The sequence below is a fragment of the Sceloporus undulatus genome, chromosome 1 (genome assembly GCF_019175285.1).
Source record: "Sceloporus undulatus isolate JIND9_A2432 ecotype Alabama chromosome 1, SceUnd_v1.1, whole genome shotgun sequence".
Classification (NCBI taxonomy): Eukaryota; Metazoa; Chordata; class Lepidosauria; order Squamata; family Phrynosomatidae; genus Sceloporus; species Sceloporus undulatus.
In genome coordinates, this window is record NC_056522.1 from 47,840,217 (window position 1) to 47,855,783 (window position 15,567).

The 15,567-nt window shown below is 41.6% G+C and overlaps 1 protein-coding gene across 1 annotated transcript in view; it reads left to right on the top strand.

Moving 5' to 3' along the window:
* Positions 1 to 15,567, top strand: part of LOC121919497 (ALK tyrosine kinase receptor-like) — a 428,390-nt gene that overhangs the window by 285,858 nt on the left and 126,965 nt on the right. The window contains exon 3 of the mRNA XM_042446148.1: positions 5,588 to 5,746. Coding sequence (XP_042302082.1) covers positions 5,588 to 5,746 — 159 coding nt within the window. The remainder of the gene's footprint in view (positions 1 to 5,587; positions 5,747 to 15,567) is intronic.

Sequence of the window (15,567 nt, forward strand, 5' to 3'; positions counted from 1 at the left end):
TTCTTCTTCTTCTTCTTCTTCTTCTTCTTCTTCTTCTTCTTCTTCTTCTTTTCTTCCTATTACCCACTGGCTGATCTCCTTTCTCCCCCTTCACCATCCAATCTTTCCCCCTCTCCGCTGCCACCCCATCTCTCTCTTCTGCCACTGCTTATCTCTGTTGACACCACCATCCAATCTCTCTTCCCTCCTCCGCTGCTCAGTCTCTTTTCCCTCACTCCACCACCTGATCTCTATTCCTCCCCTGCCCTTCCCCACCAGATCGTTCTGCAGGCCTGAAGTAGGGCAATAATGGGGAGGAAGCAGAAGCAAGGCAGTGTGGAAGGAACATGTAGCACCATACTGGTAATGAAGCAGAGGTGCAATAGAGATTGCTTCAATACTGATGTGTTTCAGTGTGCTTCAAAAACACAATTGCTGTGCTGTACAAGCCTTGTGTGATAATCTCCTGGGTCTGTTTCATCATATGCACAGAGTGAAGTGTCTGTGGGATAGGAACATTAAGGAACAAAAAGCCTGTCTTCTGGAAATGTTTTGCATCTTCTTGAGGAGGCACAAGTCCTATAGTTACAAAAGTAACTGAGAAACCTTTAAGAGCAAGCTTTGCCTTTGCAGTTAGTAACTGAAAAAAAAAAATCAATGTGTCACTTCCCTGTCATGAATTAAAAGTTTATATTCATTATAAATGAAGTATAGAGGTTAGCTGATGTTAATAGAGGTCCCAAGACTCACTGAGCAGAGTTGTTCTCTCAAAAAAGCAGTTTAAATGGCATCTTCTCCTTATTGCATATCCATAAACATATTTATTTAGATGGTCCTCCTGTAATAAAAATGTCTTGGCATTGTCTATACACCTTGGTGTTATTCACATATTTGTGATATTACACTTTCTGGGGTCCATGTGAATTAGACATGTACAGTTGATCCTTGTGGTAAAAAATATATTGAGAAAGAACATCCAGATTTATCAGGAAAGGCAGCATATGAGTCTGCCTTTTTCCCAACAACTTTTTATTCTCCAGAATAAGAAAGATAAAATAATTATAAAATACTAGCCTAGGGTTTAAGAGTCTCAATATAGTGACTACAGCCTTGGACATGCCAAATCAGAAATGGGAATTCCAGCATGCTTCATGGTTGACTCAAAATTCTTCCAATCTAGATTTTTTTTAATTAAAAAAAATCAAATCCTGGCATATGATTAGGTAAAATCATATTTTTAAAGCTTTTGGAAAGTGATGGTATCTTAATTTTTGTTAGTGTGCCATTTCTCACTTTGTTTCTGGGTTGTATGCTGATACCCAATATTGTTGTGAATAGTACTAGTCTTTTCTCTTCCTTTTGAGAAAATGTCAAAGACAGTACTACTGTGGGTTACACATGTTATCATGATGGCCCTATATCTTTTATTTTTGTTTGGTTTTTCAATCTCATGAGGCATGTTTAAAAGTCTGGTCTCTGTTTGACTAAAACAAACAATGGCCCGATTTAAATGGGCCTTTGCACCGCCCCCATCACGTGGTAGGGGTTGGCTGAGGACGTAGCGTCCATACTGGCCTCACCCCTAGCAAGTGACGGGGGTGTCACAATGGTGGCGCGCTGTACACACAGGCGCCGCCATTTTGACGTGACGAACACGTAGTGTCTGCATGTCCAGGTGCCTTTGTGATGCTGCAAGTGCACCATTGGCGCCTTGCTGTGTCACAAAGGCACCACAAGAAGAACCCACTTTTTGCGGGTTCTTTTTGTTCCGCGACAGAGCCGCACGATTTGTCCACTGCGGCTTCCTCGCGGAGCAAACCAGGGCGGTGGGAGAACAGGCGGTCTGTATCCCACCTATATATCCTAAAAAGAGTTCTAGTGATGAAAAATGTGACTCAAGCTAAATTGGGTTGGTTCAATTTAGCTCAATGTCTTTGTTTGCAAAAGGGCAAGAATAGAAAAGCCTTTGGTTTATAGTGTATATGTAAAAAGTGGATTTTTTTTGTTCACTGGACCTGAGCAACTCTGTCCAAGTGTCATGGTCCATGGAATCCATAGAGCAGGTGGATAAAAATACACAGATATAAATATGAAAATATCCCTGCAAAATGTTACTGAGTATGAGCGTTTTGAATACAGGCCCTTTCCAGACGGGCCCTTTGCGGTGCGTCCAGGATGTGCTAGGGTTGCCTTGGGGTGGCGTGTGCAGACGTCCCGCAAACCTAGTACTTCATGCATGCACCGCAGTTGTACAGCGCCATACATATGGCATGCATAACTGTTATGTCGCAGCTGTGCAGCTTCCATATGGAGCTGTGCAGCTGCGACGTTACAGCGCCGTCTTTGGGGCTTTGCAGCGCTGCAAGAAGGAGCTGCTTTTTTGAGCTCCTTCTTTGCTGCGCAGCTGTGCCACGCAATTTGTATGCTGCGGCGCAGCTGTGCAGCAAAGAGAGGCATGGAGGAGGCGCCTCTTCTGGACGGTCTGTAACCCGCCACAGCTACTTTTAAACTTCAATGTCTAGTTGTGCCTTTTGGTAGTTGCATAAAATGGAAATCTCCTAGTTCTATTCAAGTATGTCTATTTTCCCTTTATTTTTTAAGCTAGAAGAAAAATATGACTTTAAATTAAATATTTTAAAAAAACCAGTAGCTGAACGTAATTTTTGTCAGACTAAATAGTAAGCATTTTTGACTGAAGTATAAAATGTAATAAAGACCTGATGGTGTTCCATTAGAAATACTTTCCAATTTGTAATACTTATTGTTGATGAGAATTTGTTCACAAATTAGAAGAAATTATTTGTTTTCTTTTGTATATTTTTTGCAGCAGCCAATGAACAGTAGTTGCAAGAGATTATAAGACATAAGCCTTTTAGAAATTGAGCTGTATATATGGAAAGCAGTGACTTTATCATTTTTCTGTCTTCTGATTTTCTAGAATAGACATGAACATTTACTGAGATCATTGTGGCATAGTATGTCCTGCTGAGAACATCCATTTAATGAATCTCAAGTATTATTATTTTTATGAATCACCTCAGCCTCCCTTCTGATGATTTTTATTAGGATGTGATGTGAGAGTGATTAAGGTTCCTGCATATCTGTATGATGATCCAAACAAAAATCCTTCCTCTGAACCTGCTATTCCTTTCTTCTTATTCAGCTGATATGGTTGCCAATAATGTGTTGAAATATATCCTTAACCCCACCCCCCCCCCCCCCCCGGCAATTATATTTATTATTATGAGGAGGGAACTCTTAAATCTGCTCCCTGCTGCATTCTGGTGCCTTCACTGCAGATGGTACTACTGCTTCTGATAGTTCAGCAGAAGACTATAGTATCTAGCTTCTATACACTTCTTAAATGTGTTGTGGCTTCTTTGCCATAGTCTTAGCAGCTCTTCTTTTGAGTAAAGACTAAGGGTGCATCTGCACTGTAGAAATAATGCAGTTTGAGACCATTTTAAGTGCTATAGCACCATCCTGTGGAATACGGGGATCTGTAGTTTTGCAAGCTCTTTAACTTTCTCTGCCAAAGAGTGCTGGTGCCTTACCAAACTTCAAATCCCATGATTCTGTAGGATGGAGCCATGGCAGTTAAGGTGGTATCAAACTGCACTACTTCTATAGTGCAGATGAATCTTACGATATCCCAGAGACAAGACACCCAGTAGAAAGGGATTAACTGTTTTTAATAAGTTGTAATTAAGACAGATAGTTGAGTTAATTGTTAACACTTTTCTCCTAACTTTCACACCCCTCTGCTCTCTGTTTTCCAAATTTCCTACTTCCACCTCATCTGCCTTCCATGTTCAGCTGTCTGCCTGACCTCAGCTTCTCCCAGTTGGCAGCTCTAACAAGTTCCCAAAGGCCATCTGATTCAGTGCCCTACTGAAAAGCAGGACTGACCAAACACTTATTTCCTGCATATCTTCCACCAAGGAAACAGTAAGACATGAGTATTATGGCATAGCTCAGAAGCCAGTGTTTTATCTCTGAGCCCATGTTGAAGCTACACAGATTGTCAAAATACCATCCCAAAACAATGATGATGATATTTTAATGTAAATAGTGTAAGTGGGCCCTGCAATCAATTTAAAAGTTGAATTGGCACCATTTTTTTCATTAAGAATGAGAGCAATCTAAGGAGTTTAGCAGGGTCAAGGGCCACAAAAACAACTGCCATTTTCCACACCCAAGAATGTTCAAGTCTAGAGGAAAGTGTTAAGTGGCTAGCTAAATTTTCCAGACACAATCCTTCTGTGAAGTATAAGGAGCATTGTTTCTGCTGATCTCTAAGTACTCCCCAGTTCCATATGCATTGAGCATATGCATGTACAATTTGCCAATACGTACACTCTCCATAAATAACCACATCATTTTGTATAAAGTGCCCCATTCATGTGAACAAGATCCACAGATATACACAGTACAGTCTGTTTGCTTACAAAAACCAGGGAGGTTATGAGTGAAGATGTGGCCACTGTTCTATCCACATAGCATACACCCAGTTTTGGGAAATATGAAAAGATCTAATGTCTCTCTGGTTAATAATTTTCTGTGAGTTTATCTCAAGACACTTAGTGTGAACAAGGTCCTAGCAATATCATGGGAATGGTAGTATCTATGGTAAAGAAAGTAGAATGAAAAATATAAAAAGGCTAATTCATTTCATTTTGTCATTAAACAGGTGAATTATCTGAAATAGATCAGAAAAAGGGCAAGGGTATTAACCTTAGGATTAAAAGGTATGATGCCTCCAAGAGAATGGGGTGAGGATTGTAAATCTATGCGAGCTGGAAAGAAATGAGATGTTTAATAGAGAATCTAATTGAAGTTTAAAAAATGTCTTGGCTGGTTTGGCTAGTGTCAACTTCAATTATTTGGGTTAATCTCATCCCGGGACCAGAATAATAGATGTTAATGAAAATCTCCAAAGAGCAGAAGTTTTTCCCTCCAAGGTCTGAAATTTCTAGGCCAGCCATAGACTGGGGGCAAATACAACCAAGCCACATATATAAAAATGACTTCAGAAGAATTAAAACTTCACGTACCACCCCACTGATTTCAAGGTTTTTTTTAAAGCTATCTCTTCTATTCTTGAATGAATTATCTCACTAGTAAGGAGAGCAATATGCTTTACTTTAAGTGGCCCAATGAGGTAGGTATGAACTATGGTTGCCTCTCTCTCTCTCTCTCTTGTTCCCATGCTATTCTTTGTAACAGCCATATCAACAAGAGATAAAACAAAAATGGGGTGGGGAACTGTATCAGAGTGGGGTTACGATACTACAAGCAAATCCTTTCTTGACTATTGCTTCATCTTCCCTTGGCTCTCAAAGACAAAGAGGAGTCCCTCATAAATCTTATTTCCAATTGTACAGATATATCTTCTTTCTCAGTACAGGCTGGAGTTCAATCACAGTGGGGAAAAACACGTACCATTATATCTGATGATGTGGTCTGTTTTCCTAATATGAAATGTGCAAAACAAAAACAAGAAGAGAGAAATGGGAATGAAATGCCTCTCTTCCATTATTAGAGAGATATGTATGAGAATTTGTGGAGCCTTAGCATCTTTCTTTTTCTTTTCTTTTCCCTTCTTCAGTTTTTGACTGCAATTTTGAATCTCCCTGTGATCTGGAATATTTCCCACCAATGAGGGAGACCCATAACAGATCCTGGCACAGAGTAAGTGCAGATGAGCTCTCACAGATCCATCTTTTGGATGGTCCAGAGAGGGATTACTCTGACGATTCAACAAAAGGTGAGCAACAAAGTTTTAAAAAATATATTCAGCAATTACAACTGTGGAAATCTCATTGATTTAAATCAAGGAATAGGAGCCTGACTACAACTGACTCATACAGTTATCTTCTGCTATTCTTGGGTGATTTTTCTGTCTGCTTCCTAACAGATTTTAGGGCCCATATGTTTGCTATGAAGGCTTGGGGAAAAAAAGTAAAAGTAAAATAATATACTGCTAATAACAGTGTGCCATGTTACACACAATGTGCTGGAAATGTTCTTCACAAAGCACAATAACTAAATATCTAAATCCAAACTACAGTGGATACATTTAGGGTGAATTCAGACAAGCTCTTAAACAAGTAAATATGTTTATAAGAGAACTCTGTTCCTGTCGACAAGTAATAATAGAGACAAGATCACTATGACACAGAAATTTTAACAAAGCAAGCTTTTGTATGAGTAATGTGTAGCCTAAATTAAGAGCATGGATATTTGGATTGTCTACTGTATGGTTTTTCTGTCTATCTAGACCATTCCCCCCCCCCCCTTAAGCATCATAGGTGTTCCAAAGCAATGGCAGGAACCCATTCATACTACACAAATATAGCACTATGATTCCTCTTTAACCAGCCATGACAAGATCCTATGGAATTCTGAGACTTGTAGTTAGGAGAGACACTAGAGCTCTCTGGATGTGAATTCTAAATATCTCTCCCTAAATTGTCAATCCAGGATCCTGACATGGCAGTTAAGAGGGAATAGAAAAATAAAGTGTACCAAGTGACTGGGCCTCAGCTTACTATATAATAATGACATTTCTGTGAGGGTTTTATGGATTTTTTTCCTAAGACTTTGACATTTAATGGAAGAAGTCCAAGCTTATTATTTTTTTAGTGAAAACTGATTAAGAAATCTGCTAAGAATCCTCATGCTACTTTACAATAGTGATAGCCCCATTCAACTGCTTTTACATCATTAAGCTTGCACATCTCTGCAGTTTATATATGTTGCTCTCTGGAAACTCCAGTGCCTATGTGCCTACTTTTGCTCCACTTGGAAGACTATTTCCACCCACTGACATCACATACAATTTCAAATTTGACCCTGTGGAAGAAATGTTGTGACAACACAGCATTTAAAAGCCCCTTCTTAAGATTTAAACCAGCCTCCCCCAACCTGACAAGCAGATGTCTAGAGCAGACATTATTTCCAGATGGCTGGGATGATGGGGATTGTAGCCCAATACATCTTAGTGACACAAAGTTGTGGGAGACTGGCTTGCTTAGACACTGAAGAGAAAGATTGTCCTTGCCAACATTTCAGTAGCCAGCTGTAACTCTAAAATACTGTGCTTGCTTTAAGAACATGTGTAGTATACTCCTGGCTGACTTAAGAGAGTAAAATTATCAAAAAAAGAACCAAAAAACAAAATTCAAATCACAAGTTAAAATCTATTGAGGGCTTATATGTATTTTATATTTTATGATATTATATATTTGTTAGCTTTATAATTTTGGTGTGAATTTTGTTTGATGTATGTATTGTCTTCCTTTCTGGATCCTGTTCTTTAAGGCATCTTGTTTTTGGGAACCTTTCCCCTTTTTGTTTTTAACTTAGGAGAGTACTTAGGAGAATAGCATGCCAACTCCAGAGACAAACAAGGAAAATGGAGGATAAATCATTAATAATTCCTATGTAGTGAAGTGAACCCTGACAAAGCCTGTTAGCAGAACTGCAGCCTTGTAAATCACGACTGGTTGTTTCCTTTTCTGCCTTTAAATAATCACTTGAAATTTTGCTCTTTTAGCTAGCATTTCCCATTTGATTTTAAATCATTTTAATCACAGCTGTTTGGCAGTGGAATATTGTGTGTGGTCTGCTTCAATCTGGAATAATTAGGCACAGTAATTTTAACCTCCAACTGTTTGTTTCCTGCAAATGCAGTTCCAATTAGCTGTCTCCCTTTTCAGTTCCATTCATATATCGCAAGTAAGAGAAGTAAATAAGCAGAATGTTGAGCTACTGTCAGAGAACAACTTGACTCTTAGGCTACATCAGCCAACTCGGTAACTCAGGATATATCCATTTCCAGTGAATCAAGGAATATCAGCAGTTATTACACATTTAGAGGTGTTACTTAAATGCCAGGGTCTCAGGAGGGCACCCGCAATTAATATTCAGTGGGGGAATTTTATTATCAGTTGAAAAAAGTAAAAGGGCTCAAGTTAATGCAGGGATCAAGCCTGTGTATACCAATTCTCACAACAGAACTCCAGAGTGCAAAGTTTCAGTTAGTTTTATTTATTAATCACAAGGAAGCCACCATTCACGCAAAGACACTCTCTCATGTATATATTCAACAACTAACAATATAGAAGGCAGTAGCAGATAGTGAATGTGAGGGGGTGCAGAGAACAATATTAAACCTAGTCCAGAAGCAGAGGCCCAAAACGGGGGATATCATGAAGTGAAGTGGAACAGTAAACTGTCTGCAGATTGTGGCATAGTCAGCAAGCTAAGGAGTCAAGCAAGATGCAGACAAACAGGGACTGAATTGGTGGTGCCCAAGCAGGCATATTTATAATGCAAATACTATCCTGGGGCAGAACTTGGGGTTAGAGTGGATTTCCCAGGGGGAGGAGGATGGGTAGAGAAATTGGGAATGGCTGGACAACCAGTGCAAATGTCCCTGGACAAAAGGGGTATCACACCCAAAAGGAGGCATTCTTGGTTTTCTGGTCACTTGTAAACACAAAATCTATCCCCCACAATTGCTCCTATTGGTGATGGGATTATGCAGATTTTGATGTTGATCAATCTACGCTTGGCTTCATGCTCTTGTGCTTCCCCTTGCTGAGCCTCCCAGACACCCAAATATAGTCTCAGATCTCCTTATATGTTATGGCTGTTAATTCACACTGGAAGTGTCCTTGCAGCTCTATACATTTATATCAATTTAATATTAGAAAATGGGATGATTGGGGTGAAAGGAAGCTGGATCTTGAGGTAACAGAGGCCATTTTGAGATTTCCTGAAGAAAAGAACTGTTTATATTTCCACAAACTATATATGGAAGATTCAGTCTTGCATTATCTAATGCTGAAAGTGGTCATGATCTTATGAACCATGGGGCTCAATTTATGCCCATGAGACATGACCAGAACCACAAGTAGCTAGCACAGAATGCTTTCTCACTTTTGTCATGAGAGAATCCCTGAGCAGGTTCAGAGTGCATTCCTTTAAGCATTTACTCATAGCTGTTTGTGATTAAAGGACTGAAACAAAAACAAAAGCTTAGCAAATGGTTAAAGAAGTGTACTCTGGCCCCTGTCATTTAAGGTGGCTCAAATCTTCAGTACAAAAACCCAACAATATAAACATGTAATAACACTTTTTAAAGCAATAAAATGTGAATAGTATTCCATCAAAAACAAAACGATACTGTTTTCTACTGTCTAAGGAAAGGCCTTTCAAACCAGAGCTCGGCCTTACAGGAGCATCTTAAAGCTCAGAGAGAAAATACTTAGCAAATCTCTTGGGAGTGATCATTCTACAATGTCAAGGCAATCATAGAGAAAGCCTGGCTGAATGAAGGATGTCTGGAACAGGGCTCTTCAAAATCTCTTTCAAAGGCGGGGGGGGGGGGGATGTAATATGGTGAGCAAAGCTCCTTCTAAGATATGTCAATCTCTTGCAGAGCTGGAAAAAGTTACTTTGTAGACTACAGTGTCCCATATTCCCTAGCCAGATGACCATTGATCATATTGTCTGGGGGTTCCTTAGAGCTGTAATCCAAGAAAGTGATTTTTAAAATCCAAGTTCTAGTGCTAAGTATGAAGAGTATTTAAAGGAATAACCAGCAGCTCAAAGTGGACTTACCAGGTGCGAGAACAGTATGTACAGAGCTGGTTGACTATGGCATGGTACAGACTGCGCAAAAGCGCCATACTAGTACCAATTTTAGGGTTAGGGACCACGCGGCAACCTCATGGTCCCTAATTCTAATACGTGCCAGTGACACAATAATAGCAGCATCCCGTGTACATGCGCGCCACCATTATGGCGTAACGGACGCATACCGTCCACACATCATGCTGTACCAGTTATGTCATGAGGGCACCATTGGCGCACTTGCAACATAACTATGTCAGCGCAAAAAGAACCCATTTTTTCTAGGTTCTTTTTACTCCAGTGTGATGGCACATGGTTTGGGGGCTGCGCTGTCCCTCCAGAGTAAAAACAGGCGCCTGCAGACCGCTGTTTCGAGACGGTCTGTACTAGGCCTATGTTTCTTCTTACCAATAAACTGGAGATCACTATAGCAGCAGCAACAGCTCCCAAACCAATTTCAGGGGCAGCTTTATGTACAATACAGTACATGCAGTAGCTAAGTTGCTCTGCATAACTGTAATTCTTTTATGCTCCCTTTAACCAGTTTTGGTGTCACTTTAAGTAGTCACTATTTCAGTGTTGTATCTGAGGGAGTGGATAATTCTAAGTACCTCAGCAAACTATAACCCCCAAGTTTTCATAGAGAGCCATGACAACTGAAGTTGTATCAAAATTCAATATTTGCACAATAAGGACACATTCTTGGTCCCCTCTGTTGTCTAACTACCCAGTAGCAGCAGCTGATGTGATGAGAAATCTATGTAGAGTGCCTGTTCTGGTAGAACAAGCAGAACATTGCTCTGCTAGTGCAATAGAAATATAATTCAGATTTCAGAAAAGTTACTTTTGGGGTACAGTTCCCAGAATCCAGCCAGCCACTGGGGTGAGATGGGGCCTAGAATTTGTGGTCCTTAAAAAGTAACTATTCTGAGCTCACAATAAAATGTAGAACATCTGGCCTGCATTCTTCCCATCCAGCTTTACCTCTAGTGTGCCTGGTATCAGTCTTACCTTGCTTGCCTTCTAACACTTGACTATGCTTTTGAGACCCTAGTTTGGAGATCTGACTCATCTTGATTGCTTAGTTAAAATGAGTAGCTTGATGATATCATTATGCCCTAATCCTCTGGGCAATTTTTACAAGTACCATGATTCAGTTATTGTTATGTGTCACACCTATGTCAGTTCTAGTTGTTCCATTTCCCTTCAGCAAAAGACCACTGGAGGATGATATGGTACCACTGGAGTATTGTTTTATTTCTAATATTACAAGCAGAGCATAATTTTAGCTCACTCCAGGAATAAATGAACTTACTCCTTGTTCATGCAAAAATGTGAAACTGCCCCTTTTTGTTTTCTTCTCTTTTCTTCCTTCAGCTAAAGAGTGCTACTTTATCCAAACTCTAGTAGGTAGTTTGATTTTTTTTAAAGAAAAGGTTATACACATTCCAGCTGCCAAGAAGAGGTCACTTGCCATACACAGGAGGCAGACAGCTGGAGGAATGTCACAAAGAGAAGTAAGCTGAGAAGGGATTGTTCGGGGAGCTTGCAGCTAGAGAATAGATTCAAAGCTCTTTCCCTTATCAAGGAAGATGAAGAAGAGCAGCATGGACAGACTTCAGGGACAGAGCAGGGGAGCCTGAGAGTCCCACCCGAGGGAACAGTCTCTGCTAAGCCTCGGAGGAGGCGTGTGGTCTTAGTGGGGGACTCCTTGCTGAGGGGTACAGAAGCAGTGATTTGTAGGCCTGACAAGATGTCTCGAGAGGTGTGTTGTCTTCCAGGTGCAAAGATCCGTGATGTGACAGAGAGACTGACAAGACTGGCCAAGCCTACTGACAAATACCCCTTCCTTTTGGTCCACGTGGGAACTAATGATACTGCAAGACACAGCCTTCATGACATCAAAAGGGATTACGAGGCGCTTGGTAGGAAGCTGAAAGGAATGGATGTACAGGTTGTCATCTCATCTCTTCTGCCAGTTGAAGGGCATGGTCCATGAAGGGAGAGGAAAATAGCAGATGTGAACAACTGGCTCCGCAGATGGTGCCGCCGAGAAGGATTTGGATTCTTTGATCATGGACTGCGGTTCCATGAGGAGGGACTTCTTGCAACAGACGGGTTGCATCTCACGTCAGTTGGAAGAAATATTTTTGCCAACAGTCTCAAGAACTTGATCAGGAGGGCTTTAAACTGAGTTCCGAGGGGAAGGGAGACAATATTAAGGAAGGCGAAAGGGATGGCGAAAATAGTCAAACTGACATAGAGGAAACAAGAAAAAAAGTGCAAGGACCCAATAGTGGGAGGCAAAAAAAAACAAAAAAACTTGCACAGGCAGCAAGTAAAAGGGAACCATGGTCTGCGATGTCTCTACACTAATGCACAGAGCATGGGAAATAAGCAAGATGAACTTGAACTCCTAGTACAACAAAGCAAATATGATATAATAGGCATCACTGAAACCTGGTGGGATGAGTCTCATGATTGGAATGTGGAAATAGAGGGGTATAACCTTTTTAAGAGAAATAGGCCAAACAGGAAAGGAGGAGGAATAGCACTATATGTCAGATCTCTTCACACCAGTGAAGAGATCCAGGACATCAATCATGGAAGCCAGGTGGAGAGCATCTGGATAAGAATCAAAGGGGAGGGAAACAACAAGGATGTTATGGTGGGAGTCTACTACAGACCCCCAAGTCAGACTGAGGAAATGGATGATATCTTTCTAGAACAGATGACCACACAGTCAGAAAGGAGAGATGTAGTAGTGATGGGTGACTTCAACTATCCTGATATTTGCTGGAAGTCAAACTCAGCAAAATCCTCAAGGCCTAGCAAATTCCTCACTTGCCTGGAAGACAATTTCATGGTCCAAAAGGTGGAAGAGGCAACAAGGGGGTCAGCTATTTTAGATCTGATCCTAACCAACAAGGATGACTTGGTTAATGGGGTGCAAGTGGTGGGATCATTAGGTGGGAGTGACCATGTTCTCCTGGAGTTTGTAATACAGTGGAAAGGAGAAACCAGGCATAGTCAGACATGCATCCTAGACTTTAGGAGAGTGGATTTCAGTAAACTTAGAGAAGTATTGAGGGCGATTCCATGGTCAGAAATACTAAAAGATAAAGGAGTTCAGGACGGATGGGACTTTCTCAAAAGGGAGATACTGAAGGCACAATTTCAAACAGTTCCAATGAAAAAGAAAAATGGGAGGTGTCTTAAGAAACCAGGATGGATGACTAATGAACTTTCAACCGAGCTAAGTTTGAAACGGAACATGTATAAGAAATGGAAAAAGGGGGAAATCACGAAAAAGGAATTCAAAGAAATAGCAGGCATGTGTAGGGGTAAATTCAGAAAAGCTAAAGTGCAGAATGAACTCAGGCTTGCTAGAGAGGTTAAAGACAACAAAAAGGGCTTTTTTGGATATGTCCGCAGCAAAAGGAAGAAGAAGGAAATGGTAGGGCCACTCCGTGGAGAAGATGGCAAAATGCTAACAGAAGACAGAGAAAAGGCAGAATTACTCAACACCTTCTTTGCCTCAGTCTTCTCAGAAAAGGAAAAGGGTGCTCAACCTGAGGATAATGGAGCAGAGGACAGAATAGGGGAATTTCAGCACAGAATAAGTAAAGAGATAGTAGAGGAACAGCTTGTTAATCTAAATGAATTTAAGTCTCCAGGACCAGATGAACTACATCCAAGGGTATTAAAAGAACTGGCAAATGTAATATCGGAGCCATTGGCAATAATCTTTGAAGACTCCTGGAAAACAGGAGAGATCCCAGCAGACTGGCGGAGGGCAAACGTTGTCCCCATCTTCAAAAAGGAGAAAAAAGAGGATCCCAACAATTATCATCCAGTTAGTCTGACATCAATACCAGGAAAGATTCTAGAGCAGATAATTAAACAAAGAGTCTGTGAACATCTAGATGGCAATTCCATAATCACAAAAACTCAACATGGGTTTCAGAGAAACAAGTCATGCCAGACAAATCTAATCTCTTTCTTTGATAAAATTACCAGCTTGGTAGATGAAGGGAATGCTGTGGATATAGTATATCTTGATTTCAGTAAGGCCTTTGACAAGGTTTCCCGTGACATTCTTGCAAACAAGCTTGTAAAATGTGGACTAGACAAGGTAACTGTTACATAGATTTGTAACTGGTTGACCGGCCGAACCCAAAGGGTGCTCAACAATGGCTCCTTTTCATCCTGGAGAGAAGTGACAAGTGGGGTCCCACAGGGCTCTTTCCTGGGCCCAGTGCTATTCAACATCTTTATCAATGACCTGGATGACAGAATTGGGAGCATACTTATCAAATTTGCAGATGACACTAAATTAGGAGGAATAGCTAATACCCCAGAGGACAGCATCAAGATCCAAAATGATCTGAATAGACTAGAAAGCTGGGCCAAAGCTAACAAAATGAAATTCAACACGGAGAAATGTAAGGTATTGCACTTAGGGTGGAAAAATAAAATGCACAGATATAGGATGGGTGACACCTGGCTGAATGAAACTACGTGTGAAAGGGATCTAGGAGTCCAAGTAGACCACAAGTTGAACATGAGTCAACAGTGTGATGCAGCAGCTAAAAAGGCCAATGCAATTTTAGGCTGCATCAATAAAAGTATAGTGTCTAGATCAAGAAAAGTAGTAGTGCCACTGTATTCTGCTTTGGTCAGGCCCCACCTAGAATATTGTATCCAGTTCTGGGCACCACAATTCAGAAAGGACATTGAGAAACTGGAGCGTGTCCAAAGGAGGGCGACAAAAATGGTGAAGGGTCTGGAAACCATGCCCTATGAGGAACGACTTAGGGAGCTGGGGATGTTTAGCCTGGAGAAAAGAAGGTTAAGAGGTGATATGATAGCCCTGTTTAAATATTTGAAAGGATGTCATGTTGAAGAGGGAGCAAGCTTGTTTTCTGCTGCTCCAGAGAACAGGACCCGGAACAATGGATGCAAGCTACAGGAAAAGAGATTCCACCTGAACATTAGGAGGAACTTCCTGACAGTAAGGGCTGTTCGACAGTGGAATGCACTCCCTCGGAGGGTAATAGAGTCTCCTTCCTTGGAGGTCTTTAAGCAGAGGCTGGATGGCCATCTGTCAGGGAATGCTTTGATTTGGATTTCCTGCATGGCAGGGGGTTGGACTGGATGGCCCTAGTGGTCTCTTCCAACTCTATGATTCTATGATTCTATTCTATGATTCTACCCACGTTTGTTATGAGCTCCCAGTATGGATAAACCTCTTTGGACCGATTCCTGCCGGTCCCTCCACTCACCCTCCCCTGAAAGCATCGATGGGAGAGGACCTAGTTTTCATGGGAGAGGCACCCTGGGGTGGGCAAAATAACCACCCAAAAATGCCCTGCCTTTTCTTCCTGGGGCTGCTTGGTGTACCGTCATCAGGGGCTAGCCTGAAGACAGAGTGCCCTCCCTCCATAACTGTCATCTTTCGGCCAGTGAGGGAGAGAACAGGCTGGCCCAGCGTCATCACAGGCTAGCCTGAAGACAGAGTGCCCTCCCGTCATAACTGTCATCTTTCGGCCGGTGAGGAAGAGATCAGACTGGCTTAGAGTCATCAGAGGCTAGCCTGAAGATAGAGGCTCCTCCCTCCATAACTGTCATCTTTCGGCCTGTGGGGGAGAGAACAGGCTGGCCCAGCGTCATCAGGGGCTAGCCTGAAGATAGGCGCCCTCCTTTCATAAACTCTCATCTTTGGCCCAGCGTCATCAGGGGCTAGCCTGAAGATAGAGCGCCTTCCCTCCATAACTGTCATCTTTCAGCCGGTGAGGGAGAGAACAGACTGGCTTAGAGTCATCAGAGGCTAGCCTGAAGATAGAGGCTCCTCCCTCCATAACTGTCATCTTTCGGCCTGTGGGGGAGAGAACAGGCTGGCCCAGCGTCATTAGGGGCTAGCCTGAAGATAGAGCTCCCTCTCTG